This window comes from Protopterus annectens, chromosome 13.part0, assembly GCF_019279795.1.
Source record: "Protopterus annectens isolate FY-2018-M chromosome 13.part0, PAN1.0, whole genome shotgun sequence".
NCBI classification, from domain to species: Eukaryota; Metazoa; Chordata; order Ceratodontiformes; family Protopteridae; genus Protopterus; species Protopterus annectens.
In genome coordinates this window covers 893,294,374-893,320,665 of record NC_056747.1, presented here as the reverse complement: position 1 = coordinate 893,320,665, position 26,292 = coordinate 893,294,374, and the positions used below count along the sequence as shown (strand labels likewise).

Genomic DNA, 26,292 nt, shown 5'->3' with positions numbered 1-26,292 from the left:
TACTAAAAGGATCGGTCTGTACTTTTAAATTTATTCTGCTAAGCAGTGACGAGAATTGGTTTACTAAGCCTGTTCTTAATTAGCCAAATTAAGGAGTTAATTGGTTTATTATGGCTTATAACCACTATTTAAACATACTGTGGACTATAGGATTTTGTCTTCTGAGGAAGTTTGCTGCAATTTTAGCGACGAAAAGTGTATGTGTATGTTTCACACTTCAGGACGATTGTGAATAAAGTGGCTTGTTTATCGGAGCATTCTTCTGCTGTTTGGCTCATTTTTCGCTGGTTTGTGTATTTTGTTTTTTGCTGAAACCATTTCCATTTACTAGAATGTTTTCCTCTTCAAAGGTTTATGGGAACACAGGATTATACTTCGGGCAGGTAATGAGAGCATAGACTGGAGAAACCAAGCAACCAGCTTGAGGTCCTGTATATCAGGGTGTGACATGCCAGTTGGATGAGACCGATGCAGTCAAACCTAGATTCCATGGTGGCGGAACCAGGTGAGGCCATAGTAAGAAAAAACATCAGTAGAGGCCAACAGAGGGCAATAAGGATCAGTGCGTTCTCAAATTTCTGCAGAAAGCTGCCAGGTTGAAATCAATAGTGTTGGCAGGAATGCATAAAGGAGACTGGAAGTTCAATCGTGAATCAGAGCATACACTTCAGTGACTGTCCCTGTGGGGGAATCGGGGCGAAGTAGTTGCTGCACTTGTTTAGGGGAGAGGCAAAGAGATTGCAGCATAGCTGGTCCCATCGATGGATAATCTCCTCTGCCACATTCTCGTTGAGGGACCACTCATGTGGAAGTAGTATGCACCTGCTCAGTTTGTCTGCAATCAAGTGGGACCTCCCCAGAATGCGAGTCGCTAAAAGAAAGCAGTCTGAAGAGACCTCCTACTGCCAGACCCTAAGCCCTTCTCAACACAATGGGCAAGATTTTGCCCCCCCCCCCATTTGCAGACGTACCAGATGAATGACACCAGTTTGAATAGCAATCTTCCCAGAGGAAAGAACATCTTGAAATGCTTGCAACACCAAGAGCACTGCTCTCATCTCTAGAACATTTATATGCAAATTGGCCTCTTTAGGGGACAAAGTACCCTGGACTGCCCTCCCCAGATAATGATCCCCACCCTATCTGGAAAGCATCTGTGGTCAGTATTGCCTTGAGGTGTTGGGGAATGAATGGGTGGCCATGGAGTAGATGAATGGACTGGATCCACCAATAAAGATCTCTTTTGCATGTGTTAGCAATTCATCTAACAGGACACTGGTCAGTCTCTGGGCAGCCAGCATCCACTGTAGGATCTGCATTTAAATCTGGCAGATAAAACTAAGGTAATTGCTGCAGCCACAAGGGCCTAGTATTCGGAGGACTGTGGGGGCTGAGATTGATGTATAATCTACAACCTTCTTGACCTGTGACCTTACAAGTGGAACTTGGTGAGGCAGAAGGGAAGCAATGGCCATGTTCGTGTTGAGCAGTACTCCAATAAATTCCAGTCCGACTTCGTTAGACTTGTGATTTATGGCAATTCCTGGGATAGCAAAGGTGTGGAGATCTTTATCTCGACTGTAGGAGTGGATGCCTGGTCAGAGCAGTAACGAGTCAGTCATCCAGGTAGGGAGACATCCGGAATCCCTGCAGTCTGAGGTGTGCTGCTACTACTACTGCCATACATTTGGTAAACACCCTGGGGCCCCAAAGGGCAGTACTCCCCCCAGCTGAAAGCGTAGGTACTTCCTGGACTGCCTGTTCATCTTTATGTGATAATAAGGGTCCGGGAGATCAAGCACATCCAGTTGTCCTTACCAACAAAAAAGTGAGAATGGACTGAACCATGACCATCCAGAATTTGGTTCGTTGAACACATCTGTTTAGATTTAATAGATCCAAAATTGGTCTCCAGTGTCCTTTTTTTGGCACTAAAAACCTCAAGTAAGTTTCGGATCCTATCTGGTCTGGTGGGACCTCTTTGATGACTAGCAGCTTTCAAATCTGAACTACTGCTTGATCGCTTGGAGTGTACACTGGGGATTTTCCTGGGAAGTGGTGGAAGGGAAAATGGCATTATGTAACCTCTGGATATAATCCTCTTCACCCAAGTATTTTTGTCAATTCTAGCAAAGATACTGGGTGCAGTGGACAGTCGGGCCTCCATTCAAGAGTACAGTGTAGGGTTCATCAAAGAAAGACTCATGAACTCTGGTTTTGAGGACCATCTCTACCACAGCGGTGATGACTTCTATTGGACGTCCCCCCCCCTCTGCCTTTTGGGGCATTTCCTCCACTTGCATCATGGAATGAACTTTGGGCTTTTTTGAACCACATTTTCCGGCCACTCAGTTGATTCCTGGAGAATCTGAGGGTCCAAAACACATGCGCACGGCAGACATGGTCTTACCATCTTTCACACCTGGAGAGCATTTCTTTCACATTAGGATCAGAGGATTGTTCCGTCAAAGGGAACACTAACTGAATTGGACTTAAATGGCTCTGCAAAGTCGCATGAGCTCATTCAGGCATTCCTCCTCACGAAAAATGCCTGAACCAGCAGCTCAAGGTTTCTTCCGCTATGCTACGTTGGAAATTAACCTCACGGTATTATTGGAAATGGCCTGTAGGGTTGCCAACTGAGAAGTTACAGAACCCTTAACCTCTGCAGATACAGCCCCAGAGAAAGTACTTGCTAACTCTTGTCAAATCTCTCTGAAGTCTAACAAAATGTTAAGGACAGTTCAGTGATCATAATGCAAAGGTCGCTTAAGCAAAGACACGTTTCCCCAGTCTGTCCATCACCTGTGACTCCCTGTTGGGGGGGGGGGGGATGGACAGTGGAACTAGTCAGCTAGTTCCTTCTTTGTGGCTGCCACAGCGACCAAGGCATTAACTGGAACCCCTTTCCCCCAAAACTGTCTGCAGGTGGTGTCATTATCCTGTCCGGTCTCAGGAGGTATTGGCTCTATGCAGTCAGGCTCCTTCCATGCCCACTTACAGATCATGTCTATGAGCTCATCAACGGGCAGTCTCACCCAGGAAGTAGAGGGTCCTGTACCAAAAGCATCTAGGAGAACAGACTCCTCCGGTGTAGGGTTGTAGGATTTCCAGCCATGTCTCCATTTCATTATCTCTAGCAGATCTCCAAAAAGAAGCATCTTCAGGAAGTGACCAGGGGACCCTTGAACTCCTGTGAGGAGTCTAGGTGCTTCCTCTGGCACATCCTTTTGCTGGGTACTTGCACAGTGGGATGTTCTGGGGAAGTCTCGGAAGAGGAAATCAAAAATTCCCTGACAGGAAACCTGAAGTTTTCTTACAGATGTCCCCATGGACAGAGTAGTTGGGGCTCCAGACACTGGGACATCATGGAATGGGTAGGATCTGAGGGGGTCGACTCCATCAGGGCTGCAGAGACAGCAAACACTCTTTGCAGCTTCGAAGGCAGAGCTCACAGGAGCCAGAGTGTGGTTCTGATCCAAGAACCCAGGTTTCCAAATAGTCACCTCCTTCTGATTCACTGGCACTGCCCCCCCCCCCCCCCAAAGAGGAAACCCGCGCTGAACAGTCCCAGTGCTGAGGCTCTGAGGGGGTCTATATTACAAGATCAAATATTTAGGTCATCGAACTTGTAATATCAAAAGCAAAAAACAGCCAACGGCCTATTTAACTCAGGGAAAGACTTCCCTTGGCCATTCGCTGGATTTTGCCGTTTGTCTACCGTAGAGCAATCTCGGAGTTGGTGTTTGGGTTTAGTTTTTTTTTTTTTTTTTTTGGGGACAAGCAACAGTTTTCCCTACACCGTTCACTGTTTGTAGGTTCGATATTACAAGTTGCATGCTTAGGTGTTTGATCATCTAAACAGTTGATCGATCTTGTAATATTAGACCCAGCTCTGAGGAACAGAGATGGTTCCAAAAACTTCAGAAACAAATTCAACCCAGACCAAGCAGGCAGACTGACTCAGAGCTCTCCTGATCCAAAAAGATAGCTGGTCTGATGTCAGACCCAAAAATACAGAGATCCTCTGATCAGAGACTGACTGATCCGGATGACTTAGATCCTGAAACTCAAGACAGCCAATGGAGTTACAGGAGGAGCAGCTTGCAGGGGTGGTATGGTGGAGGAGCAGCTTGCAGGGGTGGTATGGTGGAAGGTTGGACTACATAACCCAGAGGGGTAGGCACTGAGGGAAGACTAATTTGCCCCTGAACTGAGTCTTCCTCACCACTCTCTCTCCACATCTTCTTTGAGACTTCTAGAAGAACAAGCAAAATTAAATGGAGAGGGATGGTATCTGCAGAAAGGGAGATGGAAGTTATGTCTGATACTGGGTCAACCAACAGAGTATCTAGCACAAGGACAATACAGAATCTCCAAAGGTGGTCTCTGATCTGGTGGTGGTGTCTGATCAAACTTTGAGCTGGACCCACTTTTTCGAAGTCATAGGATCCGAAAGAGCAGTCTGATCCAAAAAAAGTTTCACCTTTTTCTGATCCAGGGTTCAGACCAAATATTCAGCACTCAAGTTTCCGTGAAGAGTCAGAGGAAGATTTTGACAAGGATGGCTTTGATGTTGGAGACTGGGATATGCCTTCGCCAAAAGGAAACAATCTTTTAATATTAAATTTATTTTTACATTCAGCTAAGACTTGCAGATTGAACCAGTGACCAATCGAACAATCGCCCGGCAAGTGTAATGGACCCAGGCAATATACACAAAAGTAGTGTGCGTCCAAGACAGGCACCTTATGTCCACATTTGGAACATTTCTTAAAACCTTTGTTAATCGTGCAGGTATATTTCTACAGTAACTACAGGTCAAAATTCAAGACAAGAAAATGAAAAAATAGTAAGCAACTTTATTATTTATTTATTTTTTTTAACAGGCTAAAGAAGAACTACGACCAAGTGGTAAGAAACAGGGAGATACTAATAGTATGTAGAACTACGAGGTGGCCGAAGAAAAAAAAGATAAAGATTAATAACCCTCAAGTTCAGTAGAGGAAGCAAGGAAATACCAACAATGGTATGTCGGAAATACAGAGTTGTAAGGGCAAAGGAGAAAGCAGAAAACAGGCAGATAGTAAACCACAAAACAATAAAACGGTAAGGACCAAAAGGATACTAGGCAAGCTATGGAGAGGAAAAAAAAAAAAGTTAGTTTAAGAAAAAAAACTACTTGTCTACTTGGCTTGAGATAGACTGGTAGACCACATCCATTAGCTAGAAGAGGCAAACGAGAATGAGGTATTTGGCAGGGTGCATTGCAGGTAATGGGGAAGCTTGAGAGATCTGCTGGCTGCAAGCTGTAGCATCAGCAGAGTGGGATATGATAAAGCAGATCCTAGACCACATCCATTAGCTAGAAGAGGCAAACGAGAATGAGGTATTTGGCAGGGTGCATTGCGGGTAATGGGGAAGCTTGAGAGATCTGCTGGCTGCAAGCTGTAGCATCAGCAGAGTGGGATATGATAAAGCAGATCCAAACCCCCCATTCGTGAGGGCAGAATCAAGACTGACATTAGATCAACCAGTCCACATCCTAACAAAACACAATGAAATTAAACTCTTATTTTACCAAACACTACATCTAATCTCATTACCCTTCCTCAAGCTAACTAAAATCCTAACTCTGCACTTCCAAATCAATCTCTACAAAAATACCACTACTCCCCTCTCCACCCAGCTTTTCTCTCTCCTATACCCACTGCTCCACCCAGCTTTTCTCTCTCCTATACCCACTGCTACAACAAACAAAATTACTTAGGAGTTCAAACCTGGTGCTAATGCTCCTAACAACTTAACCTCTAAACACCTTTGAACGTCATCTAAAGCCATTGCATACCCTATTAGCTAGAATACTTCTTAACAGAACAACCCAAGAATCCCATGTTCCTAGCATCTGGAAAAAAGCTTATGTTCTTCCTCTTCACAAAGATGGCAACAGCACGGACATTTCCCATTTCTGCCCCATTGCTATTCTCCCCCATCTCTAACATCTTGGAAAAATGGATTTAAATTCAACTTCTAAGCTTTCTACTTCATAACGAAATTCTTTACCTTACTCAGCATGGGTTCAGGCCAGGTCATAGTGCTACAACAGCTCTTATATCCTTCATGGACAGTTAGAGCTCGAGAGGCAGATAAAATTGTATTCTTACTCTTTCTTGACCTCACTAAGGCCTTGTTAGTCTCCCACCCTCTACTTCCTACACAACTCTCTAAACTAGGCATCTCCCCCCTCATCCCCAAAATGGTTCTTTAATTACCTACCAAACGGACAACAATCTACCAAATGGCAGCACTCTCTCCCCTCCATTAACGCATCTTTTGGGTTCCCCAAGGCTTCATACTCGAACTTTCACTCCGCACTTAGTCAAGGTTCTTTAAAATATGCGGATGACACTATCATTATCTGCTCTGCCAACTCCACACCTGAACTTTAACAAATTACCCAAAATGCCTTTATATTTACTGAAACTTGGATAACAACCATATTGCCCTTAACCCTAACAAAACCGAACTCATTATTCACCACTAAGAAAAACACTCCCCTAAACATGATTAAGTTGCTATCAATCTCAAAACAATTAACTGAAGTTGTCTCTCATAGAAAACTACTAGGTGTAATCTTAGATGAAAACCTGACATATGACCTGCATGTGCACCACAGTACTAAAAACAAATATCAAAAATCGGATATCCTCTAGACAAATATTTCCTTAGCTGCTCCACAGAATAAACCCTTACCTCAACTTACCTTTTTCCTCCTCCAATATATGGTGCTCCACTACTTACTAATATTCAGTCCATTATGAAAATTCAAGCTCGAGACCGGTTATAATAAAATAGCCAAGTTTACAACCAATGCCAAACACGCCTCCCATCACAGTTTCTCCTTACACATAATGAGCAGATTCGAACTCCCACATTACCTTACACACTTAGAATTAACAGCACACAAAATTATCTTCAAACCCTCAGACTGTCCTGCTCTTACTTCCATATTTACTCTACAATCCAAGTAGGCCTCTCAGATCTGACAGCAAACGTCTTCCAAAATAAGAAAAGCCAAACTTTCCAGTTGGCCTGATGCTATACTCTTTCTTGGTTGCCAAACAGTGAAACACCCTCCCATTACTAATAAAGGACTACTAGGAATGCTTCTTTCAAAATGACATCTCTACGGCAATACCTCTCCATTTTTTTTTTTAATTTCTCTAAATCTTCTGGGTTTCTAATACCATGATGGGAATGGACCCCCATTCCTAAGTTAAAGTACAATTAAAGTTCATGAAATTAGTATTGTTTCAATCTTTGATGTTAGCCAGTAGTGCTCTTCGCAGGACCCACAACGTGCCCAGTAATGACTCCTCCTGCAGTTCATACGGTGTTACATGAATTGGTAACATATCTAAATAAGATTGTAAATTCTTTTTTATAAAACCAGTTGCTCCTACTACTATTGGAACTGTCTGGGTATCTTTCTTCCACATGACTCATTTCTGCCTGCAGATCAAAGTATTTTATGACTTTGTCTCTGTACACATGACACTGTAGTCACTAGGTGTGGCGACTTCAATGATCAATGCTACTTTTGCCTTCTTTTCTTGGACCACTACATGCGGTTTTCTTGCATCTATCTTTTGAACTGTTGGTATTGAGTGATCCCATGCGATATAAACAATTTTCTACGAGATTCTTTGTGACTCATGTTTCCAGTGTTTCAGCCACTTCGATACCATAATGTCTGCACCACCTCCAGTGTTAAGTCTCGCCACATTATTATGCCTTTCAGTATACAGTCCCTCTTGCCATTAGTGCGTTACAACCTGCAACAAGGTGTGCGACTGCTTCCAATTCGGTTTTACAAAACCTATATATATGTCAGTTTCTCCCACAAGTTCAATGGACGTTGTAAACCAGCGTGTACGTAAGCCCACTATCTTGGGCAGCCAATATTAAAACCTTTCATTTCTTGATGGGAATTTGCCTCTCCCTTTTCCTGCACTAGTTCTTGATCATCATGAGGCTTTTCCAGAAGCTTTCTATACTTGCAACTATATGCTTTTTCTACATTTCTTGTCTTCTCATCTTGTCCTTCACCTTATATTCTTTCTTCTGTTTTTTAGCACATTCAGTTGCTGCCTTGTTTTTATCTACTTCTGGTTTGATTTCCATTCCTGCTCAACGTCGATATGCTTCTGCTAAATTAAGCAGACACGTCATCTTAAGATTTGTAAAACAAAAAATCCATAACACTGGCACGAATACTCAAGCAGTTTATTAAATGCACTAAGCTCTCCCATAAGTCTGTTGGGCTTCTTCAGAGTAAAGACAATAAATACCACCCTTTTGTATAAAATGAGTAGTCAACCAATTATCCAAGTAACTAAACAGTAAACAAAATCTCATTAAAAACATTCAAGATGAGAAACCGTATAAGCAACTGTAAAAACAAGAGGCTCTCTGCAGCTATATTAAAAGGCAGGTTAAAACTCGATTCCAATATCATCTGAAAAAGTTTTGATAACCTGCAGCTGTGCTTTCAGATCATCTGATGAGTTATACAGTTTTAAATCTTCGACAGAGAAGATGAGAATTCATTATAGACCGTTTTCTAGGAGCCAAATTGCAGCCATGGCCTAAGCTGTTAAACAGCTTAACGGATTAATGGCAAGGTAGAATAGCAAAGGTGAGAAAGTCACCCTGGAATTTCCATCCCTGGGATAATAATCGGTCCTTTATCATGGCTTAACTGCTAAGTGGTCAGACACGGTTTCATGGTTAATGTGATGTAGTCAGTGTAGGGTGTATCTTATACATTTTTAAGTACGCTTTTATCCATGAATGTGGGATAGTATCAATTGCTTTTTTATAGTCTATCCATGCCATACTCAAGATTCTTTCCCTTCTTGCAGTTCCACTATAACAAATGATCCTTTGTTCCATAGGACTTTTATTGCTTTTTTGTTCTACTGCCATAATTGAGGTTTCTTCTAAATGACTATAAACTCAGTCAGCGTCAATTCCCATGTATAGTTTATACGTCGTTGGAAGACAAGTTATTGGTCTAATTTTTAGGGTAGCTTGCAGGTTCACTCTTAAGAGCATTTTTTCCTGTTGTTAACCAGTGCGGGGTGTGCATACAAGTAGTTCTTACTCATGGCTAAATTCTGGTGCAAAGAAGTTAATACTTTAAGCCAAAAGTTAGGCACTGCACCTGGGCCTGGGGGTTTTCCAGTTAGAGGCTTTTCTCAACTTTGTTTCTATCTCTCTGGCTATTATTTTATTCCATTTCATATCCTGTACCTTTAAAACTTCTTACTCATTCTTTTACTTCTATCCATTTAGCATATTTGCTATGTTCCACAGAATCTTCATAAATACTTCGCCAAAAAACGAGGAAGTAGATGCATTTTGGAGGTCTTTCAATTCCTTTTACCTTATTTCCCATTTCTTTATAACTGTTCTGAGTCATCAAAATACTTATTTTGTGCTTTTCTCTTATATTTATTCATCTTCCAAGTCTTTCTGCCTGTTTTGAAATTTTTAGTTTATCATCGCCAATAGTGCACAACAGATCCTGGTCAATTTCAGCACTACTACTCTCCTTTGCTTGCGGACTTTCATCTCTCCATCAAGACCCCCTCTCCACTCCATGGCACTCTCCACTCTATGGCACTGCACATGTGCCAACTCTGCGCCTCTCAAAACCCAATTCCCCAGTTTACCACTACTATTGACTATAATGACTTACTCTGTCAAGTAGAATTGCTCTACCTATTAGTAGGACTCTCAAAGAAATACCATATATGCTTACTATGTTGTTATACATACTTTACATCAACAATGAATTATCGACATGTACACCTATGCTGTAATTACGGCTACATTTCTAAAGACGTTCTTGCAGAACTTACCTTTACAAGTGGTTAGTATACCTACCATGTTATTTGAAGTTTAGGACACTGACATTGGTTTACTTTTTTTCATGCAACTGTGACTTGACTTGTGTATTCAACTCAGACTCTTGCATTGTACATGCTTGTTAATATGGAGCTTTTCTCCCTGGGCCTCCACTGAAAGTGACTTCATTTCAGCCCAGTGGACCATCCCCGCAAAAGCACCCAATCAAACACAAACTCAAGCGAACAAATTTTGCCAGAGGTCTGGCTAGATTTTGCTAAAATCCAAAGCACCCACTGCTAAAAATAAAAACAAAAAATAAGTACTTGAGAGCTCTTTGCATTGCTGACTGTATTTTATCATTTTGCTTGAAAAGGTCAACAAGGCCCTGGATGACGGCAAAACAGTACATACTGCCTATCATGACTTGGCCAAGGCTTTTGGCACAATCCCCTACTTTGGTATCATTGAGAAACTCTCCCAGCTACGGATTAACCCACAAGTCTTTAGAAACTGGCTCACTGACAGAACACATACTGTCAAAGTTGGGGATTCCACCTCTGCCAGTAGACCGGTTACCAGTGGCATACCACAAGGACCTGTGCTGGGTCCTCTACTGTGTTTGTAATCTATTGCTACGAAGTCCAGCCAAAAGTAGATGGCCTGTGGCTTACCAAGTTCGCTGATGACTCCAACTGAGCACAATAATTTGAGTCCCCAAACAATGTTAATGTATTACAAAAGTGGCCAACACAGACAAATGATTGGTGCCAAAGCCACGGACTAATACTAAATGCAAAAAGTTGCATTAATATCCTCTTTGGCAAAGAGAAAAGTACTGCAAATTACATTTCGACAGCACCCCCTAAGCTCAAACCCAGTGATGCAAATTACATTTTGACAGCACCCCCTAAGCTCAAACCCAGTGATGCGAACAGATGCACAGCAATCCACCTTGTAGCCACAGTGGTAAGGAGAACCTTCTACATTGCGCATCTCTTAAGTAAGGGCATCGCAACCAAGACTGAAGATGTTACAACTCTTCTGTACTCAACCCTTAGACCACTAAGAGTACAACGCTCCCTTTTGCATGTACCTCACCAGACACATGTAGCAGCTGGAGAGACCACAGAGATTTCTCACGAAGAAAATTCAGGGCCTCCAAATCATGACCTACTGGGAAACCCTGTCAATGTACTCTGTAAACTACAGGCTTCTGAAGGGCGACTTGTGCCTAAGCCTAGAGAGCAGTCTCTGACCCTGCCCCAATGGAAATGGCGTGCATCCGCAAATCAAATTGGATAAGAGCCCAGGGATCTCAACCTATCCAGTGACATTAAGTGAACATGCTGGAGAGACATGTACATCTCCCAGACATAGTCACTCCTCAGAGAGAAAATACCAATCCACGTGAAGTAGAGCTCCTCAACGACCCTATACAAGTGAAACCTAGGCAGATGGGAGACTGTAAATTCACTCCAGGGGTGGCACCTATGTCCCTCATGAACAGGGGCATTCTGTGCTGATCAGACTCGCTTTGCAAATAATGACCAACTAACCAAGGTCAATTACGGAACACAGGTATAACCATGGCTAGGCTTGTAAAGGCCCTAGGGCCATTAGCCTAGTAACCTCCTACGAATCCATGAACCTGTATGAACAAAGTGGATCAAGGACCAGTATGACACACCAGGAAACTTAGAAATACATCCAAAAAAATTCAAAGCATAAGCAAATACTTTTTCTAAGGGTGGGTTTTATACATTACACTTAAAACTTTTATAAAACAAGCCCAAACTTGGTTAATGAAAAAGGAAAACTGACACAGTCTTTACATACAACACTCACCCGAGATCAAGTAAAACAGTGGCAGTGTATGGGTCCCACACAATAACACGAGTATCATAGGAGGCCGTAGCCAATAAAGCCCCATCAGGAGAGAACTCGCAAGACACAACATCATTGTTATGTCCCTCCAGTTTATGGATCATGGCGTACTTGTTCATATCCCAGAGAAAAACCTAAAAAAGCAAGGTACACTGTTCTAACACAATTCCAAAAAGTGGTTACACACGCATTATACACACACACACACACACACACACAAGAGTGCTAGTAAAATAAAAAGCATCAGGCAACATTACTGTTAATTCAAGAATTTAAACCATGATGCTTAAAATACCATTTCATTACTAAAAACATGCATGCTATTATATCATTTTAAATGAAAGTTAGGGAAAAAAAAAAAAAAAAAAAAAAAAAAAAAAAAAGATAAAGAAAAAACAAATTTGTCTCTAAATATTAAGGTTTAAATCTATTAAAAGTTTAAATATTTTCAACATATATATTGTAAGCCCAAAGTTTTTTTGAAAACTACAATAAATAAATAAAAGAGAAAAACATACAAAGACAAAAACTTAAGTTTAATATATTGTTACTCCAGTGGTTCCCCCGTTTTAGTTCACTTGAGTTTACATCACCTTGAGCCTAGGAAGAGAAACGGAGGAGTCTGCAAAAGAAGAGATCATTTGATAGCCAAAAGGAACACATCCTTTGGCAAGCAATGCAAAAGGACATCCAACTACAGACACTACAAATGCATGATAAAAATTTTAAAAGAAACACACTCATTCATACGGGACTATACTACCAACCACATGAGAACTTGAGTTTTAATCCAAAGTATCAAATGTAAAAAGCAGACTTAAAAAAAGCAACAAGCATTCCTTTAGCAAGTCTCTAACAGAGCTATGTACAATCAACTGACTAGAAGTCCTGTATACACCAAATTAAAAAAAAAAATAACTTTGGCCTAATTTTAGAAGGGAAGAAAATTCTAGTCTCCACATGGAGCTCTGCAGAAAGAATCTTTTACATTCTTGTGTACTTGCATTTGGGGTTCAAAACCTAACATCTACAATTAAACCGCAAGACAGTTTAAACGTTAATGGGGCTTGCATTAAAATTTGTCCTGCAGATACTGTATGGAGACCAAACATGCTCAAGTTTAAGGCACATGTGACAGGTGGGATCTTGTACTGGCAAAACTCGTACCAACTTTGGGACATACTGAAGCTTACAAACCCAACTGGTTGCTTTTAACTACAATTGCTCATACAGGCTTGCACCTACAATTATAATGTAACTTAAGGCTGTGTGACCTCACAGCTAACTATACTAGAGAGAGATTGCAAGAGTAAAGCACATCCTAAATGGGGTGGGGGTAGCCTGCATCTCATCTGAAAAGAAAATACAGGTTCAACTACGTTCAGAATGAGCTTGTAGTACAGGGATTCCGTGAAATGTGAACTCAAAATATACCTTATCTTTACATTCCACTGCACTATACTTTAACAGTAAAGCTTCACAAGCAAAAATATGGTTTCTTCCCTTCTCAAATAAGGAAAAGGAAAACAAACATGGCCAAAGTTCACCAATATAAATGTTATCTAAAATAGTTATGGCCACATAAGAGTTCCAATGAATTTTAGGAAATAAGCTTGTTCTTTACATCAAGAAAGTCTCAAGTCTCTTCAGACTGTATTAGCTCAGACTATACAAGTACACACAGCACTTTCCAATCACAGCACAATATATGCCTGAAGCTTTTTTTTTTTTTTTTTTTTTTTTAAACTTGTACCAAATACTTGAATGTTTTGTTATGGCATATTAGTAACTTCTAATCAAACCAAAAATAAAATTGATGATAGAAAGAAAACTTAATGTGTGGCTCCCTGAACAGCAGCCCTGTACTGTATTTTCACCATAAGTGGAGAAAATAGAGTTAAAGTGAAGAGAAACTGCAATTCCAGTAATGATGGATATGGCAGAGCTTTCTGCATACGCTCCAGATTACAAGCAATTTGAGAGCTGGATGGGTCATGGAGTCCTACATTAAGAGTCATTCCTCTAAACAGGGTTAAATACACATTGTAAATTACTAAAGCAGACAACACAGAACATTTACAGTTTTCTGAAATTTATTCAATGACCTTTCTCAACTATATTAAACAATCAAGTAAAATAAAGCAAAAAAGTGGACATCAACCAGCACCTGCGTACGTACAGTACACCCTGCTGCCGAAAGCAAGGATAACTCGTCCTACGGTACAGTTCGCCCCAGCCTGGTAGCCAGTGATGCCACTTTCTACTCAGCTGACAGTTTTGTGTGCCAGCGTGTGAGTGGTTCCATCTTAACCTCAAATCACACAAACCCTGCAGCTGCCACCTGTGATGGAAAGTGAAAAGCTTATGGAAAGAACACTCAACTAGGTAAAACACAAGTGTCATCTCATGTTTTTCAAGAATCCACTTAACAATTGCTTTTCACAGTACACTAATATAACTACCACAATACAGTAAACAACGTAAACTACTTCTTGCATTTAATTTAATATCACAACTACTCGTATTGGATTAATATGCCAACCATTAAACATGGCATACAAAGGAATGAAAACTGGCATACAAACAACTTCCCAAATTTTTATCAAATTCGGTACATGCTACATTTGCCTCAAGCTGCTTATTACCTAACCTTCTTTAAGGAACATACAAGAGAAATATACATTTTACCTGCACAGTCTTAATTTTTCCCTCTCCAAAAGTCCCATTTTTAAATGCCCCCCCCACCATTCCAAATTTGTTGGAAATTCACAAGCTTGTCTAAGAGGGGTTCCTCATAACCCAGACATTCTCTAAATTACAAGACTTTATGCATTTTATTTGCATTTGTTTTGCAGGGTAGAGTACTGATCTCCATAGATCTTTTTCACACTCACCCTGGGAGCAGTGTCTGGTTAAGTGACTTGCTCAGTGTAGTAGTAAAAGAATGCAAGGACATACTACAACTGAGTGGGGGCATTCATAAAACATTAGACCTTCTGGGTTTGGTCACCTCACAAAGCAATGCTTACAGAAGAAAAAGATGGCATTCTAAGGCAACCTATTGTCTTAAGCCAAAGACCAAGCCAACATGACCAGCAAATCCATCAAAGATATTTATGGTTAGATGTCCACTCAAATGTACTACCCATTTTCAGGAAAAATTTAAGAATATCCCAATGTATATTTCAAGACTATCAAGACAAGTCTTTTAAAGCAGGAACTACCATTAATACTAAGAGAGAAGACAGAATCTGAAATTCAAAACAGCAGAAATATACCAGGACTCGATATGAGCAGATACAGCTTCTTTTAGAGAGGCTGCATATTACAAGAAGCCACTCAAGACATGAGGGACTAAATGACCATCCAGGACGTGTTTGCTTACATGCTCACGACACAGGGGCAGTTAAAGATGAAATCAGCGAATTGCCACCTTGCAGACATCTACACTGTGGCAAAAGTACAGGTGTGCAAGGAACTTACCATAACAAATGTTCAAGTAAGATCACGATGCAGTTATCTTCATAGAAATCTTTGTAACACGCAGACTCAAATTTCAGTCTTACAGAGCTGAGCATTCTACCCACGGATGGGTAGACTCCACCATCCCTGTGAAGTGAACGCACTCTTGATACAAAGGCATCAGCAGCTCATACAATCATAAAGCCCTCCTCCTTAGAGTTACAACTCCTTAAAAGAGGGATACCACCACAACTTACTCATTAAGGAGGAGGAAAGGATGGGGTTCTTAAAGGAAACAAGAGGAGCCAAACGACCTGGGAATCCACATCCAAGATGGATTCCGGAAAGAGAAGAGAACACCGGGAGGAAACTAGAGTTACAACATCTACTATTTTAAGTTCCATATACAACTATATTAAGTCCTTCATAGTTGCTGTCTTCTCTACAGACAGGATTCCCAAAGCATTCATATACCAGATGGTGTTGGTTGGTTAGTATGCAAAAGACAACTGCAGCAGTCACTGCAAGATGGAAGCAATTCTTGCCCTAGTTCCAGAACCAATGCACATTATATAAAGTTTTTTTTGGGGGGGGGGGGGTGCACCAATAACCATAAAGAAATTATTTGCTCTCCTAAAATTCTTATATTTGCACAAGTGAACAACCATGGAGTCAAAAATCCTCTTTCGGGAAGAATGACCGTTAAAATATTGTGTTGCAGCTATTTCTATAATAACGAATTCCAAAAGAAAAGTATAAATGGGACAAAGCCTGAATATGAACAAAGGAGTTTAGGTACAAGAACTGGGCTTAAAGTGGGGATCTGTATGTAAACAGACAGTGACTTTACTGAAGGCCATAAAAATGGTCTTTGCGCATTAATGTTTTGAGAATATGTGCCTCTCACAGCTGTTACTTCAGCAAGTCTTGCAAGCAAGGTACTTAAGGATAGTGCAGCTGCTGACTCAAGGGGAAACAAAGTTAACTTCTCTAAGACTTAATACACCTCTCAAGCAGGAGAAACTTCTTTTTTGGGTGGATTACGGTAGAACCTTTAGAAACTGCTCTACAGACTACCAACATGTCAAATGGAGCTCTGTGGGCAAGCCTAATGAAATGGCTGATCAATGTAATGTAGAAACATACTTAAGCTCGGTGGTAATAAGCTAGTCTGAAAAAACATTCTACCAATTTTTGGGGCCAGTCTGGGAAAACCTTACATTTTACTAAACAAGACTTCCTTGTACTTGGTCTTCTAGCTTTTCTCAACGTATCAAGTACATTCTTCAAGGTGTCCAAACAGTAGCAAAGTTATTCATCACACATAGTCAGTGTACAGAGATTTGGGTGCAATACCCCCCCCCCCCCGCGCATTGCATACATCCATTTATCAAGAATGTCAGAACATTCCCAGAAGTATGATGTCTGCACACACCAGTTTAGAAGTTCCTTGCCTAGAAAACCATAACACGTTTACCATGAAAACCAAGATGCAAGGTCTTTTGATAACATGGGATGTGGGAGGGGGGGTATCCTCAAATTTTAATCAGAAAGGAGAAATACGAGACAGACCCTCAAATCTCTTCAGATCCTGTAAGAGAAGAGAAAGGTGGGTGGCATACGGTACCCCACCCAATCCTTACTGACCCAAACACTGACAAGGGGCTGTTTGGTGGACAGTACTATTATTACACAACTCTACAATGGTTCTGTGTTTACATCCCCGCTGCAGTAATCCTGACTACTGGGTTATCTTTCAGAGCTTCAGATGACAAGGTGTTGGTCAGAACAAGACAGATGGTCTACACGACACCAGGCAGAATTGGCCACAGCAGACCCAGACTTTGCTCTAGAAAAAATGTTCAGTCTGTAGTGTTTGGAAAGGGTATGGACCGAGGACCATGTAGTGGCTTTTCAAACAGCCTGAGTGGTCAGCTCCACCTCAAGTAAAGTCAAAGTGAGACAAACTTCTAATGCTGTTGGATGACTGTCTGGACAAAAAGGACAGTTGTGTACACTTACCATAAATGTAAATGCTAGAGTGTATTCACTGTTGCAGTCATTACATTTGGGTAATCTGCTGGCAGGTTGCCCTCAGTTGGCCTGATTAACAAAGTCTTGGGTCCTGTGTCGGCTGCTGTCCCTTCTTCCATGACGTCAGATCGTCAGGGGTATAAAACATGCAGCAGACGCCATTACATCAGTTTTTCTTGTCCCAGATGTCAAGTGGCCCCCTAATGGGGAGCAAATAAACAAAAACACAAAAGTATACCTCCAACAAAAAGCAAATGCACCAAAAAGGTTTTTAAGCACAGCAAAGGAAAGTAGAGGTATAGCCAGAAAAAACTAGGGGTCTGGAGGAAGGGTAAACAGGACTGCAACAGTGAATACACTGAAACATCTACATTTATGGTAAGTGTACACAACTGTACTATGTTCTTAGTGTTTCACTGTTGCAGTCATTACATTTGGGTAGATTCCCAAAGCTATGGTTGGGAGGAGGAGTTTCTACAGCATTAGGGCCAGCTATAAGACCCTGCAAGACAGCAGTGGCAATTTACAGAAAATTGGTAAATGATAATACTTTGTGAAAGTATGCACAGAGCTCCAGGTAGCAGCTTCTAGGATGTCCCTGGTAGGAACACCTCCGAGAAAGGCTGCAGAAATAGATGCAGCCCTGGTGGAGAGAGATCTGATAGGTTTTCCATGGTGCTTATAGCAGAAATAAATGCAAAGGCTCATCCATTTAGAAATGGCTTGTTTTGAAATAGCCTTCCCCTCTGCTCCTGCAGCAAATGCTACCAGCAGTTAAGATTTTCTTCGAGATTTAGTTCTAAGTAGAATCTAAGTTGTCTGTGCACATCCAAGGAGTGCAGAATCCGTTCCCCTTTGTCCTGTAGATTGGGAAAGAAGGTTGGCAAATGAATGGACTGATCAAGAGCCACACTGGAAATCACCTTAGGCATGAAGGATGGATTTGTCATGAGAGATACCTTGTCCGCATAAAAGATGATGAAAGGCTCCACTGCCATAAGGGTCTGTAATTCAGATCTCCTTCTAGCTGAAGGGATTGCTAAAAGGAAGGCTGTTTTCCAAGAAAGAAATTTTAACTCTGCAATAGCAGCTGGCTCGAAAGGAGGTAGAGCAAGTTTCTCCAAAACAAAGTTAAGGTCCCAGGCATGGGTAGGAGCTCTCTTGGGTGGTCTCAGATTTTTTGCCCATCTGAGATGCTGCTTGAGCAGAGGATGAGAGAAGAGGGGTGGTTCTGTGTTATAATGAGCTGAAATAGCAGAGACGTGGATTTTAAATTGAGGAAAAAAGACAGGCCCTTGTGAAGCATCTCAGTTAAGTATTGCAAAATCTGAGGTAAATTGGCGCTGCTGTGCTCATCCCTAAAGAGCGGTTCCAGGCACAGAATCTTTTCCATTTGTCAGCATAAGATTTTCTAGTACTAGGTCTTCCCTACCTCCAAGATGACATCCATCACGTTTGCTGAAGGATAAGGGTGAATTTAAGTGATTAGCCAAGCTGCAAGATTCAATGTTGGAAGCAGAAGGTGCAGAATTTGGTTCTCCTGCTGAGACAGCAGGGAAGGGGTTTGAGGCAGGTGCCATGGAGATATTTGCAGCACACTGCACAGGACGGGGTACCAGTGTTGGCACGGCCAGTATGGAGCAAATCAAAATCATCCTTGGTTTGTCCTTTTTGACTTTAGTAGAACTTTGGAGAGCAGAGGGGGAAAGGCGTGGACCGATGGGTTTTTCCAGCTGAAGGACAGAGCATCCACTTTCCAGGCTTGTTTCTGCGGAGTCCTTGTGCAAAACTTGTCCGACTGGTAGTTCTGGGGGGAGGCAAATAGCTGCTCAACATGTTGAAAATCCGTGATTCCAGTTTCGACTCGTGTGGGTCCATGAGGTTTCTGCTTCGTCTGCCAGTGTATTCAATTTTCCTGGCAGGAATTCAGTTTGTAGGTGCACTTGGTAGCTCAAGGCTGTGTTCCACAATGCCATGGCTAGTCTGCAGAGGGGGTAGGAATATGTACCACATAACAGTGATGTTGTCCGTCTTTACCATTAGTTGTCCTGGAAGAATGTAGTCCTTTAAGGCTGTCAGGGCATTCTGTACAGCTAACATTTCTTTTTGATTGATATGTAGGTGCATTTGATTTGGGTTCCATTTGCCCTGAATGCACTTCCCTGCCAGGTGAGCCCCCCATGCATAGTCTGATGCATCTGTAGTTAGGGTTTGGGCGGCAAGGGGGCAGTGTGAATGGTAGTCCCTTGTTTTGGTGGCAGGCCTCTGCCCACCATAGGAACTCCAGGCACGGTACGGTACGATAGGAATTATTGTTTCCAGGCTGCGACAATGTTAACTCCATAGACTTTAGATACCACTGTAACTTCCTCATATGCAGTCTTGCATATGGAATTAGAAGAATGCAGGAGGCCATGAACCCCAAGGCTTGCAGTATTTGTCTTGCAGATAGCAAGGTTTTTGTGGCCACTTGAAGTTAGTTATCAAATGAATTTGCGTTTCTGGCGTGAGGAAAGCCATCTGGGCAGTTGTATTCAAGCTTGCACCTAGGAATGTAATCTATTGACAGGGTACCAGCTGTTATTTCTTTTCATTTATGGTGTATCCCAGTCAAAACCCTTTTTACAAACACCAAATGATTTAAAAGTATGCCCTGGTTTTCCACCGGAATTAAACAATCGTCCAGGTATGGATATATTTGAATATTTCTTTGCCTGCAAAATGTAGTAACTGGAGCCAGGCACTTTGTGAATACCCTGGGTGCAGTAGACAAGCCAAAGGGCAGTGCAGAGAACTGATAATGCAAGTAGCCTGCTTGGAAGCGTAGGTATCTTCTGTAAGATTCCCAGACTGGGATGTGCAGGTATGCTTCTTTTAAATCTAGAGTTGCCAACCATGCGTCTTTGCCTAGCATAAGAAATAATTGGTGAAGAGTCAGCATCTTGACTTTTGGAATCACCAGAAAGGTGTTTAGAGTAGACAGGTCCATGATTGGACGCCATGTTTTGTCTTTTCTGGGTACCAGAAAAAGCCTGGAATAAAAACCTGGTCCCTTTTCCTCTTTTGTTACCAGTTGAATAGACCCCATGCTCAAGAGGGAAAGTACTTGTTTTTGAGCCTCTGCCCACTGATTGGGGGGGGCAGGACTGGCCACCCGCTTGGTGTTGGCAATGTGGAAATGAAATCTGTATCCCTGGGACACTATATTTAAAACCCATTTGTCCTGGGTTATGAGTTCCTAGTTCTTTGCATGAAGAGCAATCTTTCGCCCCAAAGGGGCGGTCAAACGATAAGTGCTTGGGAATTTTAAAAGGAAGTCATTGAGACTGTTTACCATAGGGGGGTGTCTTATTTCCAGATTTGGAAGTGGAGGCCCCCCCACTGCTTAGTTCTGAGTGTCCCCTGGGACTGAAACCTGGGGTTTTCCTGTGTCTGGGTTTGGCTTGAGAGGACCTGGAAGGGACTGGAAAGGACCAATTCTTAGTAGGCCAGTGCCTACTAAATACTGGAGGTTGCACTTGTAAAAAGTCTAACAGTTTGCATAGATTTTAGCTTTATCTTCCATCTTTTTTTAAGAACTTCTTCAGCCTTAATGCCAAACAAGCTGTCCTGATTCAAAGGAGCATCCAGCAATTTAGCATTAACATGATCAGGCAAAGATTGCTCCTTAAGCCAAGCATGCCTTCTAAGCACAGACCCAGTAACAGCAGTCCTGCAAGAGGCCTCTAAAGAATCAAAGCCACTATGCAAAGTACATTTTCCAACTTGTTCAGCAGAATGCATTGAATCCTGTAAATCTTTATTTTCCAGTCAGGAATCAGCATCATTTTCTAAGCAGTCCAATAATATGCTGTTGATATTTTAACGTATGAAATTGGCAGTTTAAAGCTCTGATTGCCAAGGTTGCAGAAGTATAAAACCTTTTTACCCCATCTATCCAGCACCCTGGAGTCTCTATCAGAAGGGGTGGGATTTTTAGCAGTAGAAGCCTTAAAGCCCTTGGGCCCCTGAGAAATGGTCTCTGGATCTGCAACAGGATTTTTGAAAAGTAACTTGTGGGACTCAACCTAGGAGCCGGAGGCAGGGAATCTGGAGCCAAACTGGATTCAGAGAACACATCAACAATGTCTAGTACAGGAGGTATAGCCAAAGGCCTATACTGAGGAAGGAGGAAATCCCCAAGCCTCTTTAAAAAAAAAAAAAAAAAAAAAAAAAAAAATTCCTGGCTTTCCCAGTGGAAATGCTCCCTTAAAGCGTTTCCCCAAAAGAAAAATCCTCAAGAGGAGAAGCAGAGGGAATGGAATCCTCTGCATCAGAATCCTCATAAGTAGGTATGGACTAATCCAGGTCATCAGAAGAGTCAGAAGAAACAGAATCCTGATCAGAAGATTCATAATCAAGCTCAGCCCTAGGCCTCTTAGAGGGAGGGGGGTTGATTAGAGTAATCAGATCTTCAGCCATTTTTATCATTTGTTTTTTAGGCATAGGGGCCTGAGCATGTGGCCTGGGCGTCTGTTTTTTAGACCCGGATCAAGATTTAGGCCTTAGTAATGAAGGCGGTGTCTATTTAATATGCAAGTCTGTAGGCCTGAATACACCCTCAGAAGCCAGTGCCAGCACAGTGGCTCCGGACCCATCCCAGGTAGAGACATCCGCGGGTTCCATAGTTGAAGTATCTCGCAGCATACCTGACTACGAATGGGTCTCAGAGGCCTGTGAATCAGAAGTAGCGGGTATCAGGGGCTGCGAAAGCGCCTCACCGAGTTCCAGCAAACTGGCGACTGGCTTAGGAGAAGCATTGTCGGCAGCTGGAACTCGGCGGCCTGTCTCGGTCTTTATCTTTGTGTTTTTTCGGAATCCCGGTAGTCTGATGGATAACCGATGACATTTCTGGATAATTAAACAGAGAACCGAAATATTTAGAGGCAAAAATGTACCGACAACAGATAGTGCGTTGATTAAATAAAGCACAAAACAGACAGCAAGGTACGTTGTGGTCAAGGCCTAGGCAAGGAATACAGTAAGAGGGATTTGCTTTCCACAAGTAATGCAATTATCAACTTTTACTGACATAGGAAAGGAGCAAGAAGAAAAGAAAAAAAAAGGTTTCCCCAAAGGGGTACTTAGCTAAGTTGAAGACTTCAGTTCTGAAACTCAGAAACCAAAATTTCAGGAATCAGCTGACCGTCACTTGCAAACTGCTTCTGCTTTGGGCACCACACAGCAAGAAAAACTGATGTAATGGCATTGGCTGCATGTTTTATAGCCCCGACGACCTGACGCAATGGAAGAAGGGATAGCAACCGACACAGCACCCAAGACTTTGTTAATCAGGCCGATGGAGGGCAACCTGCCAGCAGATTACCCAAATGTAATAACCAACAGTGAAACACAAACAGCAGCTCCCCTTTCCATGCTGCAAAGCAAACCAAAAAAGTTTGGATCCTCTAACATATTTGATCCAATGTAAACAGCGTAGTTACCTGCACATAACCATGGAATGCAGCATCACTTTTCCCCTTGTTCTGGGATTGAGAGAGGCAGCCAATAGCAAAATGGCTTGGGTGAGGGCATGCTCCATGACTACTACTGGCACAAAGGAGGGATTTATTTTCAGGCTGACTTTGTTCCAGAAAACCAAAAACGGTCGTTTTAAACACCAGGGCTTGAAATTCTGAAATAGTTCTCACTCAGTTAAGCGCTACCAATAAGGTTATTTTCCAGGCTAGAATTTTGAGAATCATAGCATCATCTCTAGGAAACAAGTCCCAATGACACGCAATCCTTTTTTCCGATTGGTCTTAAATGCCTTTTAGGAAGTGCTGAACATGGAGCAAGCATGTCAAAGGCAGAACCAAGGGTAGGCAGGCAGAGACTGCATTCACTGTTGAAGGCTGCTTGAAGCTCTGACGCTGAAATCTGCCAAATGCCCGTTGGTCTGAAATGCAAAAAGAAAAAGTGAGTCTCTCTGGTACACCCCCATCTGCTTTGAGGATCTACGGATGGATCTTTAGCCAGGATCTACTAAAATTAAATATCCTAAAATCCTGACAAATAGAGTTCTCCTAGAATTAAATGCAAGTGGCCTTCAGTAGGCAGCTGCACTTCGGGGCTCATTTCCAAGCCTACTTGGCTAGTCACAGCTGGCAAGACTGCATTTCCTCAGTTAATTATGGCACACGGGGTCACAGATCTCTAAACTGCCTTGAAGGTTTTGAAAGCCTCAAATCACTGCCAGCAGTGAATGCCTTTTGCACTGCAGCAAGCTGCATCAACAGAGGCAGGAATTGGAAACTCAAAGCACCAGAAAAAATTCAAAGGCAAAGTGTTAATAGGAAGTAAAAACACGGCATAGAGGCAAAGATTGTATCTGTGCTCATTCACTAAAGGAATGTGGAGGTGGGCAACCTTCAGACCAAAGGTGACCATGAATGCCTGGTGCAGAAAAGCAACAATTTCTGAATAAGCACTTTGAATTTGGTGACCAGGGGGTTATCGGTTTAGCTTTGAGAGGTCAAAGATCTTTCCTTTCTTAGGGCCAGAAATAACCTGTAGTAGAATCCCATTTCTATATTTTTTGAATGTACCTGTTCTATGGAACCTTGCTGCAATAAATTTAGAATTGGGGGAATGCAAGAAACTTTGACGGAGAAAAACATTTTGAACCTGATGGCCCACATCTCCAAAGGGATGTTTTAGACCCTAGCTAGGGTCAACCATAAAAATTTCTCCAAAGCCGATTACAACCTCTGAGGGAAAGTATAAAACAGCTTCACAGCCCCCACCCCCTTAGCAGGAACTGGCACAAGTGTCCAAACATATTTATTTATATAGCTGCACTGAATCAGGAATACCAGACAGGACAAAATCCTCCTCAAGAAAGAATAAACCTGTCAGGTGGACATCTGCAATAAACTAATAAAAAAAAATTGTTGGCCAGGACAGAGGAGGAGCAGGTGCTCAACTGGAAGCACCATCTCCTTAGCCTGAATAAGCAAATAAGAGCACTAGTGAAATCCTTCAAAGTAAACTTGGGAGTCCAAACTGGACATATCAACTAGACACAGTCATAAGGCCTTCTTCACATATGTACGCAATCTCAAAGAAAGCACTCAGATCTGCTTAGAACTGGTGGTCAAGGACACCACATGCACAAACATCGTAGATCTAGCAAACCTGCTGGCAGACAGGCTCAGTGAAAACCCTCCGTCCCCCACACCCCCCACCAGTAAATAAAGACATCCCCAGCACCTGCCCCCCCCCATCTCTAGAGAACAAGTCATCACTGCCCTCTCAAAGCAAAAAAAATACAGCCTCCATGGGACCTGAACATCCCAGGATGCATCCTACATGAACTAGGGCAGAAACTTGCACCACTAGGCATCCTATTCAACCAAACCCAGAGTACCGGCTTAGTCCCAGCTGAGTGGAAGACGGCCACTGTCATCCCTTCGCACAATGGTGGAGCCATCCACCAATCCAGGAAATTACAGACCCATCAGCCTAACTAGCCTGATCTGCAAGGCCATAGAACAGATCATGGATATCATTAATATGGACACTGGCAAACTCCAAACACTCGATCCCATAAAATATGGTTTCAAGGGGACGTCATGCCCGGTAAATCTGGTTGACTTCTTTTGAAAGTCACCAAAGCCATGGACGATGGGAAGATGGTGCATACTCCCTACCTTGACCTGGCCAAAGCCTTCGATACTAGCACCCACTCTGGTATAACAGAAACGCTCTCAACTGGGCACCAATCCTTATGTCACCAGATGGGTAGCAAACTTGCTTAATGATGGAACCCACTTAATCAAAACAGGGGAAGCCACCTCAAGCAGTAGACCTGCAACGAGCGGTGTACCCCTGGGATCGGTCCTGGGGCCTCTGTTTGGGATATACTTTTCTGAAGTGCAGGCCAAAACCAGTGGGCAATGGCTGACCAAGTTTACAGAGGACTGCAAGCTGGGCATGGTCATCAATTCCCCTAGTGATGTGGACATCCTGTAAGAGGGTCTCACTCAAACAAATGACTGTTGCCAGAAACATGGCCTCTTAACTGACCACCAAAAAAATGCACAATCCCCTTTGGGGAGCGTAACGTCTCTGCAAATTATCACGTTAATAACAAGGTTATATGCATGCAGTTGTGAGGGACTTGGGCACCCAAGTTGGTAGCCTCCGTTGTATGGAAAGCTTTCTACATGGCCCACCTCATTAGTAAGGTTTTCATCCAGGACAAGGAGGTCATAACATCCCTATATTCTTCCCTTATAAAGACCCATTATTAAAGTAAAACGCCCCTTTCAGCATGTACCTCACAAAGCACATGCAGCAGCGACCACACAGGGTCCTCACCAGGAGAATGCAGGGCCTCAAATATTTACCTTACACAGACAGGCTAAAAACCCTGTCCCTCTACTCAGTCTCATACAAACTCCTCAGAGGCGACTTCTGTCTGGCAAAAAAAACAATCTCAGACCCTGCCTTGATGCGACTGCTGCATATCTGCAAGTAAAGTTCCACACGCGTGACCTCAACCCTGTCTTTGGCATCAATAGAATTTGTTGCCATGACCGATTTGTGTCAGAGACTCTGTGGAAGGGACTCCCATCTCCATGTCAAGCAGAGTACTTCATTAAACCTTTTCGAAGCATAACCTGGATAACTGGATGGGGACCAGAAAATACACAGCTGGGAATCCATCTGCGTCTCTGCTAAACTCTTGGCTAGGCTTGTAAAGGTCTCAGGGCCAATAGCCTAGTAACTTCCTATGATCTTATGAAGAGTCACAGAAGAGAGGGAAAGCAGTGCCACTAGTTTAGTGAGCTCTGCTAGGACATACAATAAGCTTGCTATAGTTCAAATAAAAACAAATGCAGTGAGCCAGCCACTTTTAAAAGTGCTTGCATGTAGACGCACCTTTTCCAAAACAGGCAAGTAGTTTAATCAGACTGAACTCTTGACGCTGTGCAAGTAAATCTCAGCTAGCCA

The 26,292-nt window shown here is 42.4% G+C and overlaps 1 protein-coding gene across 1 annotated transcript in view; it reads right to left on the bottom strand.

Annotated features, from left to right (window-relative positions):
- The window catches only part of WSB1 (WD repeat and SOCS box containing 1), a gene marked incomplete in the record, with an annotated part of 110,050 nt that overhangs the window by 35,771 nt on the left and 47,987 nt on the right, over positions 1 to 26,292 (bottom strand). The window contains 1 exon segment of the mRNA XM_044054642.1: positions 11,761 to 11,933. Within this exon segment, the coding sequence (XP_043910577.1) occupies positions 11,761 to 11,933 (173 nt within the window).